This window comes from Vipera berus (assembly GCF_964194415.1).
Source record: "Vipera berus genome assembly, chromosome: Z".
Lineage (NCBI taxonomy): Eukaryota > Metazoa > Chordata > Lepidosauria > Squamata > Viperidae > Vipera > Vipera berus.
In genome coordinates this window covers 128931821-128959083 of record NC_138205.1, presented here as the reverse complement: position 1 = coordinate 128959083, position 27263 = coordinate 128931821, and the positions used below count along the sequence as shown (strand labels likewise).

Here is a 27263-nt window from a genome sequence, read left to right as displayed (position 1 = left end):
TTGCTCCGCTTCTGCTGATTTCACGGCCGCCGGAGCTCGGGAGGCTCGCTCGCCAATCACAGCCGGGAAGCCTGGGGGAGACCGGGAGCCAAGAAGCCAGCCGCCGCGAGTGCTGCGAGGGAGCGCGGCGTGGCGGGCGGCTTTTTAAAGGGAACGCCGCCCCCTTTTTAAACTTCCCCTCCTCCTCCGCCCAGCCTTTACTCTTCTTTCCTTCCACTTTCCGGATTAGGGCTGGGGAAGGAAGGAAGGAAGGAAGGAAGGAAGGAAGGAAGGAAGGAAGGAAGGAAGGAAGGAAGGAAGGAAGGAAGGAAGGAAGGAAGGAAGGAAGGAAGGAAGGAAGGAAGGATTTAGAGAGGAGGGAAAGGGGAGGGAGGGAGGGAGGGAGGGAGGGAACAAGCAAACGCTGCCCCAAAACTGGGGCGTTTCAAGCCATGGCTCCTCCGGCAACAGTCGCTTAAGCTGCAGTTCATCCGGTTCCCCCAGCCTTTCCAAATATTCCAGGCTGGAGCATTCACTCCCTCCGCAGTTCCTCCAGCCATTACGAGCCGTTTCTGGTTAAGTTCAAACAAATACAAGCAGATTCAAGCCGTGGCTCTTTCCGCCCCGAAAATCAGCTGATCGGGCGTTTCAAGCCGCGGCGTTTCAAAACGGCCACAATCTCCCGGCAAGACCTCCTCTGCAGTTCCTCCAGCCATTACAAAGCAACTCTGGTCAAATTCAGGCCGTTTCGGTCTAATTCAGGCAGATGCAAACAGATTCAAGCCGCGGCTCTTCCACCCGAAAATCAGCTGATCGGGCGTTTCAAGACGCGGCGTTTCAAAACGGCTACAATCTCCCGGCCAGACCTCCAGCTGCCTCACCTGACAATCGGGGAGGGGAGGGGAGGGGGGGAGGAAGGAGGAAGAAACCAGCGCACCCTTCGCCCTTTTATTGTCGCAATCGAAGAGGCAGGAGAATGCGGGGTGGGGAGGGGAGAGAGAGAGAGAGAGAGAGAGTAGAAATCCCTATTTTCGGAGCCGAGAAGAGAAGCGCGGCTACAGCAGTCGCTAGAGTTCCCCCCAAGGGGGCGGAGAAAGAAGAACTCTCGGAGCGTTTCTTTCGTAAATACGCGCGCAGGCACACACTCGCCCAGCCGCGCGCTTCGCCCAGCTTCTCGCGGGGAGTTTGCAAGCCCTTCGTTTCTCTTCAGGGCCGTCAGAAGGGCGAGCAAGTCTCTGCCCTGCCCTGCCCTGCCGTGGGGGTGGAGAGCCAAGCGCGCTTGACGTTCCTGGAAACGAGAAGGGCCTGCGGAGACTGACACCAACCCGAGTGCCCAAGCGGGTCTTCTCAGCATCAGGCAAAGTAGCTCACATGCAAAACAAGCCCGGCAGAGGAGCCGGAGCAGCTCCGCTGCTGGGGGCGCGTCTCGGCCGGGCCTTGCAGGATCTGGGCCGGGCGCCTCTGCTCGCCGCTCCGGCTCCTCTGCCGGGCTTGTTTCGCATGTGATTCCGGGCCAGGTGCTGCTGAGGGCGAGCAGAGGCGCCCGGGCGACCCCAGCAGCGTCAGGCAAAGTAGCTCGGCCGCGCGCAAGTCCTCGGTAAGTTCTTTTTTTTTGTTGACTGGAGTATAAGCCGAAGTGGATTTTTTCAGCCCGAAAAGTGGGCTGAAAAATTCGGCTTATACTCAAGTATATACGGTAGTCATTTTAGTTGCCTTATCATAAATCCTGTTACAGTACTTGTTTCAGCTTATTCCCCCCCCCCCAAGTTCTAGATATTCTTACTGGTGACAGTTTTCTCAACAATTGATTACATTTACATTGGTGGATTTAATTCTATTTTTTCCATATAAGCCCTCTCACACTTTTATATTTCTTAAGAAATAGATGAAAGAAAGAGAAGAGAGAGATGAAAAAGAAAAGAAAAAACAAAAGCCATGAACTACAAAAAATAACATACTACTTAAAATATGTATCCCTCCTAACTTAATATATATATTTATTCCCTCAATTTCTTATTCTTTTTAACCAGAGCTAAGAATACATTTAATCTATTTAAACTTTAAGCATTCCATTCAATAGATCTAATCCGTTAACTCTGGTGAGTTCTAGTCCCACCTTAACACATGAAAAGTAGCTGGGTGACTTAGAGCCAATCTATAGGAAATCGTAAGTTCTAGCCCCACACCTAAGACACAAAAGCTGGCTGGATGACTGTGGGCCAATCACCAAGAGACAGCAAATTCGAGTCTTGCCTTAGGGATGAAAGCTATGTGGTTAATTTTGGGCCAATCACTAGGAGATGGTGAGTTCTAGTCCGAGTCATGAAACCCAGGTAGGTAATCTTAGGCCTGTCACACTCTCTCAGGCAAACACACCTCACAGGGGTGTTATTGTGGGGAAAACTGGAGTAGGAAGCTGTGCTGGATATGTTCGCTGTCTTGAGTTACTTATGGTGGAGCAGTGGGCTAGTGCCTCCTTAAGTAACACCAGCTGCCTGCAATTAGTGCAGGTTCGAGTCCCACCAGGCTCAAGGTTGACTCAGCCTTCCATCCTTCCGAGGTAGGTAAAATGAGGACCCAGATTGTTGGGGGGCAATGACTTTGTAATAATGCTGCTGGGGGGGGGTGAAAGCCCTAATAAGCAGGCATATACATAGAATGAAGGTTATTGCTAAGCACATTGATTTGTGCTTCTTAGATTGTAAGCCGCCCTAAGTCTTCGGAGAAGAGCGGGACATAAATGGGATAATAATAATAATAATAATAATAATAATAATAATAATAATAATAATAATAATAATAATAATAATAATAATAATAATAATAATAATAATAATATAAAAAGGCAGGAAATAAATGCATGGACAGACAGAGAGACAGATGGATGTAGGGAGAGAGAGAGAGAGAGAGAGAGAGAGAGAGAGAGGGAGAGAGAGAGAGAGAGGGGGAGAGAGAGAGAGAGAAATGTACTCACCTATAAGAGTACGTGGAGCTCCTCGACTGACTTCGTGAGTGACTGTAAGACAGAGATCTTGACCGGTGCCTGGATTTAACATCCGACTTGCTCCGTGAGCGACTCCGACTTCTGGACTGGCTGTCCTCTTGTGTCGCAGAGTCTTCTTCACTCGAGCTCTCGTGGTTCCGTGGCCTCCGATTCAGACGCGCCGTCTTTCTGACCTCATCAAACAGGGAGCCCGGCCTAATCTTGTTTTTACTTTTTATCTCGATCCTTAAACCCGGCGGCTTGGATTCCGAGGAACCGGCAACCAGGTTTTTCATTTCAACAAGATTGCCGGTGGATACGGTGAGCTGCAGATTCCCAGCACCCTGTAACGGTTTCCACTTATTGTCCCCGAGACTGCTCGATGTACTTTCAGAAACTTCCATTTTCCCCACAGTTTCAACGCTGCTGGTGGCTTTCGGCTTTTCCCCATCTCGTTCTTGGCTTCCTCCTTGGAGGCTAGTCAGTCCTTTAGCATCAACGGCTTGCCTTATGTTCCGGGTGGTGGTGCTAACCGGCACCTGGGAGCTTGTGCTGGCTTTCACGTCTTGGAAATTTAACTTGAGGCTCACTGGAGAAAGTTCCAGATCCACTTTCAAGGGCGAATTATGGTCTGGAGTACAGATCTCCATATCATCCATCTGGATGGCATCCTGCTCAGTTTTGTTATTCTCCTGAGCTGCAGTGGGACTTCCGGAAACAGAGGTGCTTTTCTTTGGATTTGGAACAGGAGTTGAAGAAACAGCTTTTTCCTCGCTGCGTTTATTCAACTGGCTAGCGGAGGAGGCCTGATTTGCTGCTCTCTTTGAGAGGGCAGGCTCTTCATGGGACGTCCGATCGTCCTTCGCTTGGTCTTTGGATGTTTTATCACTTTTGGAATCCGGGTCTTTGCCTTTGGCTTCCTTGTCTTTGGCATGTTTCTCTCGTTCTTCTTTTATTCCAGGTTTTCTGGCAATGACTTCCTCCTCCTCCTCCTCTTCCCCAAACTCCAAGGGAGGCTGCCAGTGGAATGTCTCTTGACGTTTTCCGGCCTTGTGCTTCTTCTCCTTTTTACCTTTGGATTTTTCTTTCGACTTTTTGGCGTGGGCTTTGCGGAAGGACTTCTTGGAACTTCGCTTCGGCTTCCGGGATTTGTCCCTGGAACCTGCATCGGAATCGGAAGTCTCCGTGTCTGAAGAGGAAGGATGCTTGGTTCCTTTCGACGCATCCGGGACGGGTTCAGATTTCGACTTCTGTTTGGTGGGTGGGCAGGGATCCGTATCAGAGTCCGACGAGGCCTCGCCTTCCTCTTTTGCAGACAAGAGCCTCGAGTTTTCTTTGTCGTTTTGGGTTCTGTCTCTTTCAGAATTCGATTCGGAATCCCACTCATCGCTTGCACACTTTTTCGTTTTGGCTTTCCGTCCACTTCTGAGTCTCTCAGATTTCTCTTTCAAAACTTTTTGTTTGGAACGGTTGCTATCCTGCCCGGGCCGAGGTTTCACATCGTGCTGGTTGCAACCCGAACTTCTTTTGTTTTGCTTTCGGGTCACTTTTTCAGATCTTAATTGTTCTTTTTCTTGGACAGGCTGGGATGGAGTCAATTTTTCACTATCGATCGAGGACTCGACGGAGGATCTGCTTGCACTTCTAGGCTTGAACGAGCTCATGCCTTTCACGTAGGGAAGCGTGCTTTCCGAACTGCTCTGTCTTTTCTTGGACAGCTCGGAATTTCTCTCGCGGGATCCCAATTTCGTCCGGCTTTTCTGCCGGTCGTCCTCGCTGAGCGAAAAGTAAGAGGAGGATCCACTGTAGCACGACTGGTCGCTGGGGAAGCGATTCCCCGAACGGGATCTCACGGTGGATTGGGATCTCGAACTGGACGGGCTTCTTGATCGTGAGTAGGACTTGGAGGAGGACCGACTTCGTGAAGTCCTGCTACTGTATTTCCACCAGCTGCCTGAGCTTCTGTTACTCTGGATTTTGGAGTAACGGCTCCGATCGCTCTCCGAACTCTTTTGCTGTTTAGGATAGGAAGAGGAGGAGCCGGGTTCTTTGATGCTGATTAAGCTGTAACTCGTCTGAGCAGGTGGTAGGTGAGTAGCCTTGGCCTTCATTTCCTGAAGCCGCTCGTAAGACGGTTTCCACGGTTTTTGCCCTGGTTTCCATCTGGAAGGTGGGGGACTATCGCTCAGCGGGATGACTGGAAGGCTTTCGGCAACCACAGGCTGAATAGTGAGCTTATCGTTTGGGGGTAACGCCGTTCGTACCGGTTCAACGGAGACCAGCTTGCACTCCTTTAAATGAGCCACCACATTTTTGGGCGAGTTGGAGACTGTTTTGACTGGCTTTGAGGCAGAACTGGATCTTGACCGGCTCCTTGACTGCGAGGACATGCGAGTGTTTCTCGATTGAGAACTACGGGAATAAGACCTGGACCGCGTTCGGGATCGAGACTTATAGTACGAGCGAGAATCTCTGCTGGAGAGAGAGGCCGAGCTCCGCTTGTCTCTGTCGGATTTTGACCAGTCTCTTCTAGAAGAATCATCTTTAGATGTCAGGGAGGAAGAACGCGATGCTCTTTCCTGGTCACGCAACGGTTTTTTCCTTCTGGCAGAAGAAGGAGAGGATTCTAACTCAGTGGAAGGAGACTGCTTCTTTTTCATTTGCTTGTGCTTCTTCAAGTGCTTCTGCTTTTTGGCCTTTTTCTTGTGCTTCACTTTTTTCTCTTTCCGGTGTTTTTTACGGTGGCCGACGTGCTGAGCGGTACTGAGGTCTGAAAAGCCATTGTGGGACCAGGAACGAGACCGCGGGGATAGACTTCTTTCATCCCACCGTCCTGGGTCGCTCAGCCTAAGGAAAAAGAAATCAAAATACACTAAAATAGTTTAGTACATTGAAGAAAGGGGAAAAGTAATAGGAAACAATATATCTAATTAAATGTTTTGCAGAGTTGTATGACTAGGAGGTGAAGATATTTGGCCACCTGATGTGCGAATTTGGGGTTAGCATCCTTTAAACAAAATCAGCGTAAAGTTGGGCCTCGGATTTGGAAATGATTGGGGCTATCAGATCAGGTCTTGGGGTATCATATGAGGAAGATTTTCTACTACCCTGGATCAACAAGGATAAAGTCTCTGCAAATAAGGAGTCCCATTAAATCTCCCTGCCAGTAGAGCTGATGGGAGGGTGCATCAATAGTTCTGAAAAAGGCGTATCTATATTTGGTTTATGGTTAAATTGTTCAGACACCCTGTAGTAGAAGACTTGCAGCTCTAACATTTGGAAATTAATAATAATAATAATAATAATAATAATAATAATAATAATAATAATAATAATAATAATAATAATAATAATAATAAATAATAATAATAATAATAATAATAATAATAATAATAATAATAATAATAATAATAATAATAATAATAATAATAATAATAATTTTATTTATATACCGCCCTTCTCCCGAAGGACTCAGGGTGGATTCAGGGGCACTGAATAGGATTCAGGGGCACTGGTGCTACCATTTTGATGATCTATTTCCCCCGATTCGAACGAAGTAATCCAAAGAGCAAGTGACGACCTCTTTTAAGTGCAGTGCTTAGCTCCCCTTAGGCCAGACATGTCAAACATAAGGCCCGGGGCCCGGATCCGGCCCACAAAGTGGTTTCATGTGGCCCGCAAAGCCATCCTGGAAACAGTGAGGGAACGGCCCCCACTGCCTTGGCCCTGGCCCAGAGAGATCCTCCTTCTGCCAGAGACCCTCAGATCTGTGCCACTCCTGCCCAGGCCCCATAGGCACCCTCAATGCAAATGATGTAGAGCTGGCCACGCCCACCCAGTAGGCCATATACACTCTAGCCACGCCCACCCAGTAGGCCACGCCCACCCTGGCCATACCCACCCGGCCCCTTGAGGGCAACCACAATGCTGATGCGGCCCTCAATGAAATTGAGTTTGACACCCCTGCCTTAGGCATTAAACTCTGCAACTGCTCTAAGCATCACCCGAAAGATTAAAGAATCCCTGAATGAGTAACTTGAATAAAGCTAAAAACAGAGGTCTGTTGGTAGCCTCTTCCTAGAGAAGAACAACCAGCAGTCACAATATACCACAGAATACTACAGTACTCTATGTAGAGTTGAACTGTGGGGCTCTTGAGGTACTCTTGAGCTTGGTTTTCTTGCAGACATTTCGTGACCCAACTAAGTAACATCATCAGTGATAGAAAGAAGTGGGGTTTGCAATATGGAGAATGGAGGGAGGAGGGGGAGGAATAGGAGTAGGAGTTCTGTGGGATCCTTGGTGCTCTCTGAGCTGTTTTTTCTCCCAAAACATGACCCTTCAGGAAGACAACATTGTCAGCAAATTCTTACTTGTCTCCTTTACTCCACTTTTCTCCGCTGGGCGGCCTATAAGTTCTCAATCTCTGCATTTCCTCCTTCCAGTGGGGCGGTGTTTCACTGCTTCCATTGTTATCTGATTCCGTGCACGAGCGAGAGTGAGGTGGTGTATGGTATCTCTAGAAAAAGAAAATGCAAAAGGACAACAAATGTACACCAAATCTAGAGATTAAGTGAAAAGTGGCTCTCTAGCAGAGCCTTGGTGGAGCAGTGGGCTAATGCCTTCTTAAGTAACACCAGCTGCCTGCAATTAGTGCAGGTTCGAGTCCCACCAGGCTCAAGGTTGACTCAGCCTTCCATCCTTCTGAGGTAGGTAAAATGAGGACCCAGATTGTTGGGGGGCAATTAAGCTGACTTTGTAATAATGCCACTTGGGGTGTGTGTGTGTGAAAGCCCTAATAAGCAGGCATATACATAGAATGAAGGCTATTGCTATTGTGTTTTAGATTGTAAGCCGCCCTGAGTCTTCGGAGAACGGCGGGATATAAATGGGATTAAAATAAAAATAAATAAATAAATCTTGGAGTCTTAGTGAACAATCAGTTCAGTATGAGCCAGTAGTCTGCGGCAGCAGCCAAAAAAAGCCAATGCAATCCTAAGCCGCATTAACAGAAGGATAGAATCAAGATCACATAAAGTGTTAGTAGCACTTTATAAAGGGACGCGGTGGCTCAGTGGGTTAGGACGCTGAGCTTGTCGATCAGAATGTTGGCAGTTTGGCGGGTCGAATCCCGAGTGCCGCGTAGCAGAGTGAGCACCTGTTACTCGTCCCAGCTTCTGCCCACCTAGCAGTTCGAAAGCCCGTAAAAATGCAAGTAGAAAAATAGGGACCACTCCGGTGGGAAGGTAACAGCGTTCCCTGCGCCTTTGGCGTCTAGTCATGCCGGCCACGGAGACGTCCTCGGACAAGCGCTGGCTCTTCGGCTGTGAAATGGAGATGAGCACCAGCCCCTAGAGTTGGAAACGACTAGCACGCATGTGCGGGGGAACCTTTACCTTTGTACTTTATAAGGCCTTGGCAGGATCACACTGGGAATACTGCATCCAGTTTTAGTTGCCACAGTGTAAAAAAGGAAGAATGCAGAGAAGAGCAGCAAAGATGATTAGAGTACTGGAGGCTAAAACATGAAGAACAGTTGCAGGAATTGGGTATGTCTAGTTTAATAACAAGAAGGATTAGGGGTGAGCAGTGTTCCAATATCTCAGGGGCTGCCCCAAAGAAGAGGGAGTCAAGCTATTCTCCAAAGCATCTGAAGGCAGGACAAAAAGCAATGGATGGAAACTAATCAAGGAGAGAAGCAATCTGGAACTAAGGAGACATTTCCTGACAGTGAGAATAATTAATCAGTGGAATGACTTGCCTCCAGAAATTGTGGATTCCCCAACACTGGAGGTTTTTAAAAAGAAACTGGACAGCCACTTGACTGAAATGGTATAGGGCAGGGTCCCCAACCTGTGGGCCGTGGGCCGGTAGTGGGCTGTGGCCTACTGGCCACTAGGTTGCAGGACAGGCTGGCCAGTGCGTGCACGTGTGCGCACACCACCTTACTCCTGCTAGCACCGTGGCCACGAAAATAGGACACTGTGCCACGGGGCGCAAAAACGGGATGCTGCCATGCCTTGGGGCGTGAAAATGGGTTGTGCCTCGCTGAGGTGAACAAAAATGGGCCACCGCCATGCTGCAAGGCACAAAAACAGATGACGCGCCATGGAAACAGGACACTGCCATGCCATGGGGCGCAAAAATGGGTGCCGCTGTGCTGCAAGCACAAAAACGGCACAGAAATGAGGCGTTGTGCCATGCAAGAATGGGGCAGGGCTAGTATCACATGGGCACTTGCCCCAGCCCATTTGCCGCACACATGTGCTTGCGGCCTTGTGCGCACGGGCACACATCCATCTAATATGCTTTTCCCCCCCTTTTCCTTTGGCCCCCCCAACCGAGAATGGTTGTTGACCTCTGCTACAGGTCCTCCTGCTTGAGCAGGGTGTTGGACTAGAAGACCTCCAAGCCCCCTTCCAACTTTGCTATGGTTAATCTGTTACTTGCCCACTTTCAGGAGTAATTAAGATGGCTTGCACATATGGGCTAAGGAAGGAAAAGGACCTGGTGTGCAAGAGAATTCGGTCTGCAGAATAGAAAAGGACAGCTAGTCCCCCAGTTGCGACCATCATATGATCCTCTGTCCATTTTGGTCATCTGTCGTAATATGGGTCGGTCATATGACCAACCCGATTTTATGACTTTTGAGGTAGTGGTGAACATCACAGCAGTTAACTGTTCCCTGTGGCACCGCTTTGCTGAAAACAAGATGTGCCGGTTTTGGGGTAAAACTGTTGTAAAACACAATCAAATGACTGCTGGGATGCTCCAAACAGCTGATGATGAATGCCGGAAGCACAATCCTGTGACCAGCAGGCGGCAGCACGTGATCGTCAGGACATTATGTCCAGGTCTTAAATCCCTTTTTCAGGTCTGATATAACTTCAAATGGTCCTAAGTCAAGGATTACCTGTAAATTCATTCTTAATTTGTAAGATAGACTTTGTATGAAGCCTTCCAGAAAATGAAATTACAGCAGAATTGAACTTCGAAGTGCAAGGAGGCAAAATTCATATCCACTTTTTGTCTAAAATATTGTCTGACTTCAGGTTTCAGTAAGTCATTAGTTAATAGTACAGGTAGTCCTCAACGTACGACCATAATTGAGCCCAAAACCAGTTGCTAAGTAAAACGTTTGTTAGGTGAGTTTTGCCACCTTTTACCATTTCTCTTGCCACCGTTATTAACTGAATCACTGCACGTGTTAAGTCAGTAACCTGGTTGTTAAGTGAATCTGGCTTCCCTGATGATTCTGCTCGTCAGATCGCCAAAAAGGGATCACACGACCCCAGGACACAGCAACCATCATAAATACGAAATCAGTTACCAGGCACCCGAATACTGATCATGTGATCACGGGGGTTGCTGCAATGGTCGTTAAAGTGTGAAAAATGTCCATTAAGTCCCCTTTTTCCAGGGCCATTGTAATTTTGAACGGTCACTAAACAATCTGTTGTAAGCCGAGCACTACCTGTACAAATATAGTTTTCCAATGCTGCCTGTTTTTCATTCTTACTATTTCTTTAGGTGTCAGAATACACTTGTAACCATTCTGCAATTTCAGTGAGTGCCCAGGTGAACAGAAGCTGACCTTAGGTCCGCAAGGCCCAAATCTACGCCCCGTGACTAAGTTAATCAAGCAAGAGCAACCTTTCATTTGCTTTTGAAAATAAAACTCTCCAATAAAACTCTCCAAATTTGAAATTAAAACAACAACATACTATTGTGCCTCTCCCTCTGATTTTTCTTCCAGATTTTGACACCGAAGGCTTCTGGTCACCCGGAGCGGGTCCTGCGTCAATGGGTTTCCTAAAATATTCAGAAGAAAATAAGTATCAGGAAAAATGAACTGGAGTTACAAGCAGGATTCTTCTAATCAAAGGTATGGCCTCTAAACTGAGCGGGTGCGGTCAACAGCCATGCAACTAACTGCTTATCTTTGTTGTTAGCCCAGTCGGGGGTCCCAGGTGGGACTCTCTCCTGCAGACGGCCTCGTTTTATTACGGTAGACGCTGCTCATCTCGCCAGAAGGCGATTCCATGTGACACACAACCAGGTAAAGACAAGATAAACCATTAAATGTTAAAATCCATCTCTATCTATCTATCCATCCATCTATTCAATCATATATCTTCTATCTATCTATCTATCTATCTATCTATCTATCTATCTATCTATCTATCTAATATTACTATCATATCTATCATATCTATCTATCCACCCATCCATTCAATTGTATATCTTTTATCTATCTATCTAATCATATTACTATCATATCTATCTATCCATCCATCCATTTGTCTTTCTATCCATCCATCCATCCATCCATCTATTCAATCGTATATCTACTATTGTATCTATCTATCTATTCAATCATCTCTATCTATCCATCCATCTATTCAATCATATCTCTCTCTCTCTCTCTCTCTCTCTATCTAATCGTATTACTATCGTATCTATCTATCCACCCATCCATCCATTTGGCTATTTCTATCCATCCATCCATCTATTCAATCATATATCTACTATCGTATCTATCTATTCAATCGTATATCTTTCAATCTATCTATCCATCCATCCATCTACTCAATCATCCATCCATCCATCCATCCATCCATCCATCCATCCATCCATCCATCCATCCATCTATCTATCTATCTATCTATCTATCATCTATTCTTCTGTGCCTATCAATTATCAATTTATCTATCCTATGTCAATCTGTCCATCCATCCACCCACCCACCCATCTTTTCTCTCTCTTTTCTCCCTACCTGCCTAAACTCCCCCCCATTTCCCTCACAGATAAATTATTTATGACATTATTCCTATAATAAATATGAACATTAGAGTAGACCAAATTAACCAAGGTGGCAAGGAAGGGAGTAAGATGCACATGGGGAGGAGCTGGCTCTGGTCTCTCTCCTTGAACCAGAGTGGGATGCCTCCAATGAGACACCAGGTCAGCTGGCAGAACCGGGCTTATCCTATCTCTGCGGAAGGTCAGAAGGGTGGATGTGGATCTCACTTCGGGGAGAGGCATGATGTTTGAGGGCAGGAGCCAAAGCAGAAAGGCCTCTTTCTCTTGGACCCCCGCTGGCTAGAATTCCTTTACTGACGGGATACACAGAACAATCCTTCTGGAGGAACAAGTGAGGTGGACCAATTCCACTGGGGTGAGACTATTCCTTGGGTAACCTGGGCCCAATGCTATAAAGGCGTTTAAACCAACACAGCTTGTGCAATAACAGTGTGTAACATGATGGGGCTGTGGGGTCTCTGATGCTCTCTGAGCTTTGTTTTTTTTCTTGCAGACATTTCTTGACCCAGATAGGTAACGTCATCCGTGCTGGAAGTTCAAATACTATTCCCTTCTAGCACTGATGATGTTACCAAGTCAGGTCACGAAACGTCTGCAAGAAAACCACCAAGCTCAGAGAGCACCATGGACCCCACAAATGATATTATGAGAGACTTAATCTTGTGGTCCAAGAACTGAGAAGAGCCTATGACATTTCTCATTTTTTTAATATATATTTCAACTAGTCAGTTTTTGAGCGAATCAAAGTTTGTAAGATTTCAAACAGGCCCTTGTTTAGCCAGAACCGGAAATAAAAGACAGTCTTGTCTTCATTACTGCAGGATGTTACAGGTAGTCCTCGATTTGCAACCATTCATTTAGTGACCGTTCAAAGTAACAAAGGCCCTGAAAAATGTGACTTATCTTTTTCACATTTAAAACCATTGCAGCATCTCCATGGACATATGATCCAAATTTGGATGTTTGGCAACCGGCTCATATTTATGACAGCTGCAATGCCCCGAGGTCATGTGATCCCCTTTTTTCGACCTTCTGACAAGAAAAGTCTATAAGGAAAATGGATCCACTTAACAACCATATTACAAACATAACAACTTCAGTGATTTACTCAACAACTGAGGCAGGAGAGGTCATAAAATAGGGCAAAATTCACTTAACAACTGTCTTGCTTAGCAATATAAATGCTGGGTTCAATTGTGGTCATAAGCCAAGGACTATCTGTACTAAAAATAAGAGGCAAAGGAAGATACAACTTCCCTCCCAGTAAGAAAGATTTCAGCTCCTAAAATATACAATCTTTTTGATTAATGTCTGAAATATAAATAGGTACATTTTGTTCTGCCACTTAGGTTACAAATCAAGACACAAAGAATTAAAAACAAGCGCAATGCATACAAATCTGGCTCTGTATTTATGATGGGTGCGTCTCTTCTAAGCAGGAATCTGTTTTCCGGCACGGGAGGTATTTCTTCCGGACGGACGACAGGTTTATCCCTTTTCACATTCAGGTCCGCTGATTTTTCATTTGTGTCGCTTCGGTCGGAATGGCTAGAAGGAAAGAGAGTGATTTAGGACCACTGAGGCTAATCTGCACCCGTTTCAAAAGGCAAGCAAAATGATCAGCAGGTAAATGCCTATCTCCTAAATTAAATTAACTTGACCTTCTCCAGGTTTGATACCAATGTAAGTAAGCAAATCACATCTTGCCTTTGTAAAAGTATATCCAACTCAATCCTTTTTCGATAATTAAAGTTGCTCTCTCTGCTATCAAGATCTTTGTTTTGCTGCCATTATTCAACACTTTCCTAGGCCTGACCTGTATATGCATATACTTTACTGTATAAATACATATATACTTCAGACCCAAGAATACGCTAAGTCAGAAACTTGTCCACCCCAAGGATAAAACACCCAGACACAATCTGAGCAACGTGGCATATGCAGTACAGTGCAGTGATCCATGTTGTTGTGATTCAGGGTCAGCCTGTGGGTTCGGCAGTTGGGTCGGATGATTCAGAGGAGGAGGAGGGGGGTGTTGGAGAGGTTGCTGAGGGGGTTGGACAGCTTGATGAGAGCCCCCAGCCAGGCCCCTCCCACCTGGTCACGACGCAGACCCAGCTGTGTGAGCCTGACAGCGTGGATGAAGATGACCCACAGCTGGCCCTGTTCAAGGACGCCCGACGCAGGAGGCAGTCAATCAGGAGTAAACAGAGGAAGGCAATGGGGCACCTCGGAAGGAGGCAGAGAGAAGCCACGCCCTGAACTGTATAAAAGGGGAATGCGTGGGAGGGCTGGTTTGCTGAAGGCAACCGTTTGAATAGTTCCTGTTTCATGGTTCGTGTTTGCTCTCTTTGCTCTCTTTGCTCTGTTTATGTTTTTATGTTAATAAATTTGGCAGGCTTAGTTCCAGCCTCTTGCCTTCTTGTAAAAGGGGTTGTCCCTGCCTTATCTGCAGGGCCGGTAGCAGGCTGGTACAGAACACATGTGTAGATCTGTACATTGGGGAAACAGAACAACCACTTCACAAACACATGGCACAAACATAGAGCAAACCCATTGGGACCAGATTCAGCAGTCCATCTGCATTTAAAAGACAAAGGCCGCTCTTTCGAAGACAGCATAGTCCACATTTTGGACAGGGAGGACCACTGGCTTGAAAAAGGGGTCAAAGAGGCCATCTAGGTCAAATCTGAACAGCCCTCCCTCAACAGAGGGGGAGGGATACGACATCAGCTATACCCAGTCTACAACACAGTCCTTTCAGCAGTTCCAAGAAGGATCCACACCCATTTGCCTATTCAGGCACAGATAATCTCCAAGTGGACTCAAGTGCTAACAACTAAATGACTGCGAGGAATATAAATCCTTCCATCAGTCAGAAATGAAGAAGTTTCTTGGATGGAAGCGAAACATCTTCGAGCAAAAACAAAGTCCAGTTGCCTTTTGAAAAAAGCACCTTCGGGACAACTGTGACCTGGATGACTGAGAATCTCCACAGACTGACCTGTGCTTATTTTTTGTTTCCTCTTTTTTCCTCTCTTCCCGTCTTCGTTTCCTGGACTGTTTAGCTTTGTTCCTCCTCTTCCTCTTCCTCCTTCTGCTTCGTTCATTTTCATATTCGGTGTCGGAAGAAGATTCCGAGGATGTGGATGTGCTGCTGGAGGAGCTATTGGAAGCTTCTGAGTGACTCCACGCTTTCCGCTTCTTCTCCAACACTTAGGAAGGGAAAAGTCATTATGTTTTTAAGGATCTTTAGAAATCACACGGATTGACAATTTATCGGGAATACAGTTAACAATCACAGGTCACTATTTTTCGGGTCACAATTACATATAGTACATGTTATCGACAAAGGAGAATATTTATAGCTCAGCGGTCCTTGGTGCTCTCTGAGCTTGGTGGCTTTTGTTGCAGACTTTTCATTATCCAACTAGCTAATATGGGAACGAATTCCCATCGCCCAGTACGCTCACACAGAGAAGGCCTCCTCAGGGTACCGTCGGCTAGGCAATGTCGGCCGGCGACCCCCAGGGGGAGGGCCTTCTCTGTGGGAGCGCCAGTCCTATGGAATCAGCTCCCCCCTGAGCTTCGGATGGCCCAAGATCTCCAGTCCTTTCGCCGCGGCCTCAAAACACTCCTTTTCCACCTGGCTGAGCCGGACTGACAGGCATTTTAATTATATTTACAATTTTTAATTTATTTTTAATTTATTGCACAGATGATTCTAATTTTATTTTTATCTTAATTTCTGTACTTATTATATGTTTTGTTGTTAGCTGCCCTGAGTCCTTCGGATATAAATCCCATAAATAAATAAATAAATAAATAAATAAATAAATAAATAAATAAATAAATAAATAAATAAATAAATAAATAAATAAATAAATAAATAAATAAATAAATAAATAAATAAATAAATAAATATAATATCATCAATGCTAAAAAGACGGTGGGGTTTGTGAGGAGGAGGTAGCGGAGGACTTGGTACTTTCTGAGCTTGGTTGTTTTCTTGCAGGCATTTCACGACCCAACTGGGTAACATCTTTGGTACTAGGAGGGAGTGGGGTGTGTGGAGAGAAAGAAAAGGAGAGAAAAAGAGAAAGAGAAGGATTTGGTACTTTCTGAGCTTGGCTGTTTTCTTGCAGGCATTTCACGACCCAATTGGTACTAGGAGGGAGTGGGGTGTGTGGAGAGGAGGAGGAGGAGGATTACAGAATCCTTGGTGCTCGCTGACCTTGGTCGTTTCCTTGGCGATATTTCAAACTAGGTAAAACAGTCAGTAGGAGAAAGGAGCATGGTTTGTGGAGGAGTAGGACGAAGACTGGGACATCCTTGGTGCTCTTTGACCTTGGCTGTTTTCTTAAGAGATGTTTCATGAACCAACTAGGAAACATCATCTGTGTTAGAAGGGAGAGATGACTGAAGATGTTCCCTGGTTGGGTCGTGAAATATCTGCAAGAAAACCACCAAGCTCAGAGAGCACCAAGGACCCCACAGTCGTCCTCCTCCTCCTCCTCCCTTCCTTGTATCATGGATGATGTTGCCTAGTTGGATCGTGAAATGTCTGCAAGAAAACCACCAAGCTCAGAGAGCACCAGGGACCCCACAGCTCAATTCTGCGCTACAAATATTCTCTCCAATCGATAATTTCATATAATAGGTACTGAATAGATTTACACACGGCTTTATTTACAAGTAAATATTCTGCTCTATATTTTTTTTGATTCAGAACTCAGCATCCAATAAAACCTTCCCTAGGGTCACAGCAGAATCTGGCCAGAGTGAAGATGACAGTATCAACCAGTATCAACCAGTATCAACCGATGTACTCCAAGAGTTTCAGAAAGTGGCTTCCAGATGCAATCTTGCAGAGATTCTACGATCCTTTTTGTCATGAAGCATGTCTCCCTTGAAAAAAAGGCTTACCATCCTTTGCCGATTTGGTAACCAGGACCCCACAGTCAATGACACGCACGTCGGCATATGGCCTACTGGCAGAATCAGTTTTCAGATTTTCGATTTGTTCTATGACTTCAAAACCAGAAATGACAAGTCCAAAGACGACATGGACACTACAAAAACAGAAAATGCCAAAGGTAGACTAGACTGTACAAAAGGGGGGAACTTGGCTGGTTGTGTTCATGCTGAATTCTTATTTGGGTGTATTGCATGGGTTTCCTACAACCGTCTACAGGTAGTCCTTGACTTATGACAGCAATAGAGCCCATAATTTCTGTTGCTAAGCAAGACGGGTTAAGCTGGTTTGAGAGAAATTGAGACCCCAAATTTCACACCACAATTGAGCCTCAAATTAACATTGCTATGCCAGAGAGCTGTCAAGTGAGAGTTGCCCAATTTTACAACCTGTCTTTCCACAGTTAAGTGAATCACGGAAGTTGGTAACACGGTTGTTAAGTGAATCTGGCTACTCCACTGACTCTGCTTGTCAGAATGCGGCCAAAGGGGATCACATGGCCCTGGGATGCTGCGAATGGCATAAATATGAGTCAGTTGCCAAGTGGCCAAATTTTGATCACATGACCATGGGGATGCTGCGATGGTTTTAAGTGTGAAAAACGGTCACAAACCACTTTTTCCCAGTGCCATTGTAATTTCCAATGTTCGTTAAATGAATGGCTGTAAGTCGAGGACTCCTTTAATTGTCCAAATGAGCACCTTACGTCAAACAGAGGAAACTACATTTAGCCCCCACCATAACCTACTTTTGCTGGGGATGAAATTAACTCCCTCAGGTTGATTCTCCTTATTTGTGGTACTTATGGAGCTTTGCCCCCCCACCTCCCGCAAAAAAAATCACCTTTCTCTGTCTGTTTTTCAACACAAACAACCAGCTCTCCAGGGAGAGACAAAAAAGTAATGGTGGTAAAGACCCCCGCTCCCAATCTAGTGATAATGATTCACCCAGGTTTAATTTTTTTCTTTTTTCTTAAAAAGAATCCTTTTCCCTTTTAAAGACAAAACAAATCAGCGAAGCAGAACGCATTACCCTTGCTGGAGTTGGGATGACTGAAACAATGGATAATTGAGGGAAAGGGTGGGTTTAAATAATTAAAGTCCTGCAAACTTAGAAATTAAGGATATTAAATTAAATGTTTAAATGTTTATTTGCACTTAGGGCTACGGATGTCATACTTTGAAACAGAGTCCTCATAGTGAGGCAGTTCATTAGACCCAGTCAACCCCAAACAAAGAACCCAATAATTATCAATATTAGCTTATTAGGTTATTTATTTATATCCCAACTTTATTATTTTTTTTACAAGGAACGCATCACCCCCAAAGGTTTTAGATCCACACCACGTGATTGGGAGTCTTGTTCCTCCACCTTTCTCATTATCTGTCCCATCTTTATTATTTTTATAAATAACTCAAGCCAACAAACATCCCTAATACTCCTAACTCCTCCCATTTTTCCCACAACAGCCCCCCTGTGAGGAAGGCTGGGCTGAGAGAGAGAAGGACTAGCCCAAAGTCACCCAGCCGGCTTTCACGCCTAAGGCGGGCCTAGAAAACTTACTACCTCCTGCAGATTGGCCCCAACTCACCCTTTCTTACCTAAGGCAGACTACAATCCACCACCTCCACTGACTAACTAGCCCAAAATCACCCAGCCAGCCTTCATGCCTAAGATGGGACTAGAACTCACCCTCTCCTGGCGATTGGCCCAGTCACCCAGCTGGCTTTCAGGGCTAACACAGGACTTGAACTCACAGTCTCTTGGCTTTTAACAAGGTGCCTTAACCACTATGACTCGTGGACTTCAACTCCCAGAATTCCTGAGTCAGCATGGCTGGCTCAGGAATTCCGCAAGTCATAAAAGAGCCAAGGAGGCCTACCCCTGCATTAAATCAACCTGCCTCTTTTTGAATAGAAGAGTTTTTTCCTCAACTTGCTTTTTCTCTCCAGGACCCTTCAGGACAATATTGCTATAAATTTGTGATAGGATGGCAATAAAGCTCAAGTTGAAAGCAATCTAGTTTTTCTAAGTCCAATACAAAGCTCCTAACGGGAAAGAATATGGATGGGGTCTTACCTATCAAGGTGAGGAGCAGGCTTTGTAGTTCTGTTCGGCATCAATATACACAAGGCGTTTATTGTTGGGGGAGGGGGGAAGGAAAATCAGGTTTTCAGATGAGGAGATAAAAGGCAGATGAAAAAAAGTAAGGGAAGAAAAAACATAGTTAATTTAATAGGTAAACTTATTGGTACTAAACTCAGGAAATGTATCACTTGTCATACACTACAATATAACGCTACACTTGAACTCCATTTTTGATTGAAATTAAATGCCTATGGTATAGTGTCTCTGTTTTACCAACTGAACAAACTATCATGGATTCACATCTGAACTATTTACAATTACAATCTGGATCTTGGCAACAGTAGAGAATAAATTAGAGGCCGCTCATATGTTTGTTACTGCACAAAAGCACCTTCTTTAAAATATATTAGGCACACAAATACAGGATAGTTTCAAACCACCTTGTCCCCCAGTTATTTTTCTAAGTCTACAAATCCACACGAAACGGTTCACAGCTTTGGAAAATTAGCATTCCAATTGATGGACTGTCAACCTTTAGAATAAAGAGGCTTTTATGCCTTTTTTTGAAGTCTGTGTTTCAAGAATATAAAGCCACTGCTCATCCTTCAAGGGAGTGGATGGATGGGTGGGGGATGATGTTAAACTGCAATCCCAAACAAGGTCAGAACGTTAAGCTTATATGGCAAAGGCTGCAATTGTATGCTTATCTGCCGAGGAATAAATGCCATCAAATTGATTGCAGATTTACTTGAAATAACATGTATGGTGGTTAAGGCTTTAAGAGTCTATCTTGTGATTTTACTCTCTATGCTAAAATACAAGGAACTTTTTTTAAAAAGGACGATAGCCCAATATCTATTGAGAACCTGCAGAGAGGAATTAGTGGGCCTTGAAAATAATCTGCATTTTATTTGTTAGGGGAAGGGATTGTTTTCAAATACAACATGGTGGCTACCAACTGAATTATCAGGAAGTGCTCGTTCAAGTTACTGTGGAAAATGCCTCTGTGTTAATTAGCTATAAAGCAATATATCATCCTGAGATACTTTTGCAAAATGTTTAAATAGTCTTTATTTTTTGCCAGAGTTATCTTTGGGGGAAGAGCGACAACAAAGAAGCAAGCCAAAATACACAACTGAGTTTCAATTCTTCCCAAGCAGGGTATTAATCATTTTGTATTTTGAGTCTAAGAACTCAGCAGCTGTTCCTTGGATCATTTTAACTAAAGGGCAGTCTAATGGGAATAAGGGTGGAGATTATATCCCAAATACAGGTAGTCCTTGACTTACGATCGCAACTGAGCCTAAAATTTTAGTTGCTAAGTGAGAATAGTTGCTAAATGAGTTTTGCCCCATTTTAGGACCTTTCTTGCTACAGCTGTTAAGTGAATCGCTGCAGTTGTCAGTCACATGGAGAGGTGCATCCGACTTCCCCGTTGACTTTGCTTGTCAGAAGGTCACAAAAGGGGATCGCACGACTGCAATCGTCATAAATATGGGTCAGTTGCCAAGGGTCTGAATTCTGATCACGTAACGTGGCCCTGGGGATGCTGCGATCCTAAGTCACTTTTTCCAGTGGCGCTGTAACTTCACTAAAGGTCACTAAATAAACTGTTGTTGAATCGAGGATTATCAGTGTAGGTAGTCAAGTTATGTCATAATTGTTCCTGCAATTATGGTCATAAATTGTGACGGTCATTAGGCAAGTTATCAGTGGCCGACCTGATGTGTGTGTGTGTGTGTGTGTGTATAAGGTAAAAGGTAAAGGTTCCCCCACACATGCGTGCTAGTCATTTCCAACTCTAGGGGCTGGTGCTCATCTCCGTTTGAAAGCTGAAGAGCCAGCGCTTGTCCGAGGATGTCTCCGTGGTCATAGCCACCATGACTAGAGACCAAAGGCGCACGGAGCGCTGTTACCTTCCCACCGGAGTGGTCCCTATTTTTCTACTTGCATTTTTAAGTGCTTTAGAACTGCTAGGTTGGCAGAAGCTGGGACGAGTAACAGGCGCTCACTGTTACACGGCACTCGAGATTCGACCCGCCAAACTGCCAACCATCTGATCGACAAGCTCAGGGTCCTAACCCACTGAGCCACCGTGTCCGTGTGTGTGTGTGTGTGTGTGTGTTTATTTATTTATTTTGCGGCGCTTGTTGTCTGCAACATCCTTCCCCCCCCCCCGATACCAGACGGGAACCCCAGTTTCCACCCAAAAACATAAATCCCTGTCGTTGTCAGTGTGAGACCCAGTAAACGGGAGCCAGTTGCTAACCACTGCAAATATGATCACTTGACTGTGAAGGGGAGGCAGCTTTCAGAACGTTGAATCCGGATCGCAAGTGCTTTTTTGGGATCTGTCACAACTTTGAACAGTTGCTAAGCAACCGGCCGTAAGTCGAGGACTACCTGTGCTGTTTGAGACACGCTTGGTGAGAAAGGCACACAGAATATGCCTTTGGGCAAGTACCTTCCAAATACTCTCAACGTTGAGACTTGCCAGCCACAATCGCTGATCTTTTTTGGCTGGAAATACTGTGAACACTGATCGGGCCACATTTTTTGTCTCTCAAAAATTAAGGCTGGTTTGGAGGCCCACCACCCTGCTGCCCCCAAGGGGGATGTTGTTTCAGGGCCTGCGGTCAATAGGGTCACTTGCCCACTACTTCTTTCTGCAAAGCTAGAAAAGTTAACAGAATTATTTGCTGATCAGGGCAATCTCTGCAATCCTTTGTCTCCAATGGTAATAGGGTTTCCTGCCTGAGCAGGGGTGGGGGGGTTGAAGACCACCTTCTAACTCAGTTATTTTGCTTAACCCATCTGCTCTCAAACCTTTTGAGAGTCAGAAAAACATGCAAGGATTAGCATGCAATTGCCCGGCTCTTTAAGCTCTAAAATGAATAAAGAACTCCGGGGCCCATTAGAGCTCTGGATTTAGGAAGCAGAAATGCGAATTCATATGATTATTGTTCCTTTTTGCAAAGTGAGGTCGGAAAGATCTGTCGGGCACAAAGCAAGGACTAGGAGACAAGCGTGTTCTTTCTTCCTTAAGTGGTCTAAAAGATTAAGCGGCATTATTCTATTGGAACAGCTTTACATTTTTTGCAAAGAAAGGAACATACAGAAGAGAGATCATTAGCACACATTTATGTGTTCCAAACACTAAAAAAAATATTCAGAAATGTGGAGCAGAAGTATTAAGCATTACCTTGCTGGCAAGTGGCCATTAAATGTGTTATTGCTACGACTGGGTCTAATCGCATAGACTGTACGTGAAGTGAATTTCATATGTATGAATTAAATAGGGGAATTAAATATATGGATATAAATTAAACATTTGTAATTGAGGTCCATAAGCTCAAATGTTATTTCTGACCCAAATAAAGAGGAGTGATCTTGGCAGGGTCACTCAGCCCCAGTTCCTCTCTCTATAAAACAACCAAATCTAATGAGGACAAGAACAGAATTGTGTAGTTTAAACTGCAACCAAAGTGACTGAACTGAAATCCTGAATTAGAAAAAAAAATACCAAGAGATTGTTAGATTGAGAGTCAGTGTAACATCCTCAGTTCTAAATGAAAGTATCCCATCAATAATTATGAAATATTTTTATTAGTTTTCATCATAAAGATATACTTTGGATCTTTCAAACAAGCTAAGTATTTTCAGAAAAACAGGGAGAAAAAAAAACACATTTGAAAAGCATTAATAGCAAGAATTCTTAACGATGCCTTACCTATTTGGTCTTCCTCCAAAATGGAAGTGTGTTATAAGCTCAAAATTTTGAATTTAATACTATTGAAATATTGATTTCAAAACTGAGTTATTTAAGCTGGTGGGTATAAAACAACTTACTCAAAACTTTACATTTAATATTACTGAAATACCAATTTCAAAATATGAATGTTATTTAAACTGGTGGGTATAAAACATCTTACTCAAAACTGCATTTAATATTACTGAAATACCGATTTCAAAATATGAATGTTATTTAAACTGGTGGGTATAAAACATCTTACTCAAAACTTTGCATTTAATATTACTGAAATACCGATTTCAAAATATGAATGCTAATTAAAGTGGTGAATATAAAACAATACAATCATTTTAAATAACCATTTCTTCCTCTTGATAATAGTTCGCAAGATCGCAGAAAAAATAAATCAACTACTGCTCTAGGCATTCTTTTGATTTTTCAAAGCCATTTTTCCCCCCGCGAAGAGAAAAATGACTGAAAAAGATTCTAGTTCAAAAGTTTGGGATGGAACTCCTACAATTAGTGAGAATTTTTGCATGGTTTATCCTGAAATAAGGCTTTAAAAAAAACAACCAGGGTTGCTATAAAGAAGTCTCTCTCTTTCTCAACCCCAGGGAGAACACCACAAGATTCAATTCACATATGATCAGAAAAAAAGGCAAGAAAGACAGAAAGGAGAAAATGTAAAGGAGGGGAAAGGAGAGGGAGAAAGAAGAAGGAGAGAAAGAAAGAGAGAAAGAAAGAACACAGCCTTAGAGGAATGAGACATTACCTTTGGAGCGCACGATGTAACACTGTTTCTGTAAATTTTACACAAAAATGGCAAGAAATAAATTGTAGTGCAATTCCAAACAAACTTGAGACTATGTTTAATACAGCTTTTAAGTACTTTTTTTTTTGCGTTTCAGCTGAATGCAATTCTCTATGTGTTTGCAAAACCAAGGTCACTTTTTATTTTATTTTATTTTTTTAAAAAAATAGGGCTCTAAATTTTCTTTATATTCACCTCTGTTTTTAGGGCTGAGGATTTTTGTACCAGTAGAAAGAGTGAAGAGTCACTACAAAAAAATAGACTCATTTAAAATTCTCTCTCCAACAAATCATTTATCCTTTGCCTAGAGACAGTTTCCGCCACCCAAGTTACGATGACCCGTGGGAAATTACTTGAGCAGTTTGGGTTACAAAAAGATTACAGGTAGCCCTCAACTTATGACAACAACTGAGCACAACATTTCTGTTGCTAAGGAAGACGGTTGTTAAAATGATTTTTGCCCCATTTTACAACTTTCTTGCCACAGCGGTTAAGCGTTAAGTTAGTCACACTTAAGTTGTTAAGTGAATCTGGCTTCCCCCATTGACTTTGCTTGTCAGAAGGTCGCCAAAGTGGATCACGTGGCCCCGGGACAACTGCGACCATCATAAATATGAGCCGGTTGCCAAGTGTCTGAATTCTGATCACGTGACCGTGGGGACGCTGCAACAGTCGTTAAGCGTGAAAGACAGTCCTAAGTCGCTTGTTTTCAGTCCTGTTAATTTCAAACAGCAACTAGATGATCGGTTGTTAAGTTGAGGTCTACCTGTACTCAAAAAGATGATAAAGACTGTTTATAAAGACTATAAAAACACAAAAGCCCATCCTCAGCAAGGATTGTGTATCGTTTTAAAATCCCCTTCCACAAATCAAAGCTCTACATAAATATTATTGAAGGGAGGGATTATCTGGGTTTCCAGCACAGTCAGGAATAAACCCTGCAAAGCAGGAAGGATTAATCTCGGTGATGCTTTGGCTTGTAACAGGCCAGAAAATCAGTATTGTAAAGCTTTCAACCCACATATAAATGCTAGTGACATCAGAAACCATATGGTTATAATAAACAGGGGGTGGGGTGGGGTGGTTACCATTATTTTCACAAATCAGGATAATCACTGGGATTAGTAAGTGAAAAGCTCTCGTTTACACAGGCCTAGCTTGGTCTGAATGCAGAATGCTTCGACAGCTTGATTCATGTTTTGTTTGTACCTATCAGCAGGGTTTATACTTTATTAAGAAACAATTTACGACACAAAATTCAGGTGACAGTTGTAAGAAAATTATGAGAAAAGCCACATGCTGCAAAAAAACTTTTTTAAAAATTGAATAATCGCGTGCAGTTCAATAACCTTTGAATTCCATCATATATTTTTTTTGAGAATTCCCCCCCAGAACTTAAAACAGAAAAATAACAAAGCTGAAGAAAAACCTTAAGTATCAGAGGCAGAATAATCAAAAATTGCATTTCTCTCTCTCTCCCCACCCCCATCCTTCCTGGTCACATTAAAGAAAGATGAAAAAAAAACGTAAAAAGAAAATGTCAACCATGTATTCAAGGGGGGTGGGGCGTTTCAAGCAACCCCAGTTTGCAATACAAATGTTAATATTTGGGTGTGCTGCGGGGGGGGGGGAGAGAAGAGAAAAGAAATGCCAGCAGCAGAAAAACCACACTGTCTTCTAAACCGTTATCCTCATCTATTTTATCACCAGTCATTGAGTTTTAACACGCTTGGGATAAATCGCCCGTCAAAAATTAAACAAAACTAAATTTAAAAATAAAAATAATTTTAAAGACAAGACATAAAAGTTAAAAGTGCAACAAAAACCACAAAAAAAAACCTCAAAGGGAAAACCTGATGGATCACTGGGTCTTCTGCCGTCAGTTTTCTATGTGCTATTTTCCTGGCTCCAGAAAAACCGTTCTGAGCACTGCACTGGATCATAACTTATTTCTACATGATACTTTATTTCAAACTTTTATTACCTCTCAGTGGGTTTTTTGTAGATTGGCAGCCAGCATCCTAAGGATTCAATCCACAAGCAGAAATACTGATTTTCCTTTGCAATATTATTTAATCCCTTCGTTTAAAAAAAGGTCTTGGTACACCTCAAGATGCTGTTAAGTAGGATGAAAAATCTAGCTGGCTTTTTAAATTTCAGCCACTAATAAACAGTTTACAGGTAGTCCTTATGGGTAGACTTATTACCACAATGGGACCCCTCATTTTTTTTCCTAAGCAAGGAGGTTTGTTACACCAAGTTGTTCCCCATTTTACAACCTTTCTTGCCACAGTTACTAAGCGAATCACTACAGCTTGTTAAGTTATCACGGTTGTTAAGTGAATCTGGCTTTCCCCACTGCCTTTGCTTCTCAGGTTGCAAAGGGGAAATCAGGTGACTTTGGGACACTGCGACCGTCATAAATACATGCCAGTTGCCAAAAGTCCAAATTCTGATCATGTGACCAGGCGGGATGCTGCAATCGTCATTAAGTTTAAAAATAGTCACTTCTTACAGTACCATTGTAACTTTGAATGGCCACTAAATGAATGGTTGTAAGTCAAGGACTAAGTGTACTTTGCAAGGCTGAGAATACCCCACCACCAGCGAGGCATAACAAGCTGTATCTGTCTTTTATCCAAAAAACCTGTCTGTAAACTTATTGAACCCGTAATATTGCACTTATTTGCCTTTGAACGCAACTTAAAAGTCTGTCATGGCAAAACAAAATTATCCTATATCAGCTGCATTTTCACTTATTTAGTCTTTCTACCACCAAATAACTAATTGTAACAACAATTATAATTATAATAATTAAAGAGGGTGTGTCTACCTTCCCTGAACTCAAGGTAATGTACAATGAATGTTAAAACCTATCTTAAGCAGGATTGTATAGGATTTAAAAGTATACCATAGGGTAAGTTGCCGGCACCACCTTTTATTGCTAAAAGTGGGCCTGTAGGTTATAAATTTCAATATGTTTAATGTTTTAAGTATTTTTATTAGTTTTCTAAATTGTAAGCAGTCCAGAGTCACCTTGTAAGGGAGATGGGAGCCATAGAAACTTAATAAACAAACAGCTGTATTAATCAAGTGCTCTTATAAATATTGCCATGTATTATTAAATAAACTTTAGAGCCCACCAACGGCTTCATAATGAATGTGTTAGCAGTTATATTTTGTTAGTTCAGATAAGCTTAAAAACTGTAAAAAAAAGTATGGAAGAGCAAACAAAATTATTTATTTTCTACTATACGTCTAATTCATGCCAATCTCAAGCGTAAGGGAAGCCATGGTAAGCCACCTGTCTGCCAAACTAGAAATCTCTATAAACCTGCATTACCTTCCTAATGAGGTAAAAGTTATTTTATACTGATTTTTCATTTTGGGGACATCATTCCTTAGGAAGCGAGTTAAATATGCCTCTTATCTGTACATTATTCAATAATGGCAGAGACCTGTTTTCAATTTAATCTTCCAGAGCAGTGGAAGATAGGTAACGAAGCACTATTCATTCTTACCAAGAAAGATGGCAAATTTGAGAGGGGAAAAAAAATCATATATAGCAACCAGGACTGTAATTCTAGAAAACATCCTTGAAACCAGTTAAGATCCAAAATTCATCAAATAGCAAAAATCCAAGTTATCTAGTCTCAAACCTTGAGCCTTGGTGGAGCAGTGGGCTAACGCCTCCTTAAGTAACACCAGCTGCCTGCAATTAGTGCAGGTTCGAGTCCCACCAGGCTCAAGGTTGACTCAGCCTTCCATCCTTCCGAGGTAGGTCAAATGAGGACCCAGATTGTTGGGGGCAATTAAGCTGACTTTGTAATAATGCCGCTTGGGGTGTATGTGA

The 27263-nt window shown here is 43.5% G+C and overlaps 1 protein-coding gene across 9 annotated transcripts in view; it reads right to left on the bottom strand.

The window, feature by feature from the left end:
• Window positions 1–27263, bottom strand: part of NKTR (natural killer cell triggering receptor) — a 55608-nt gene that overhangs the window by 13552 nt on the left and 14793 nt on the right. For 7 of the 9 annotated variants that reach the window (XM_081345601.1, XM_081345603.1, XM_081345604.1 and 4 more), the window contains 7 exons: window positions 18840–18869; window positions 16712–16857; window positions 14790–15000; window positions 13181–13333; window positions 10687–10774; window positions 7336–7481; window positions 2954–5809 (listed from right to left, as the gene is read on the bottom strand). In XM_081345601.1, coding sequence (XP_081201727.1) covers window positions 2954–5809; window positions 7336–7481; window positions 10687–10774; window positions 13181–13333; window positions 14790–15000; window positions 16712–16857; window positions 18840–18869 — 3630 coding nt within the window. Of the gene's footprint in view, window positions 1–2953; window positions 5810–7335; window positions 7482–10686; window positions 10775–13180; window positions 13334–14789; window positions 15001–16711; window positions 16858–18839; window positions 20606–23371; window positions 23528–27263 lie in introns of those variants that run through there. The other 2 variants (XM_081345608.1, XM_081345607.1) reach the window with 2 other exon arrangements.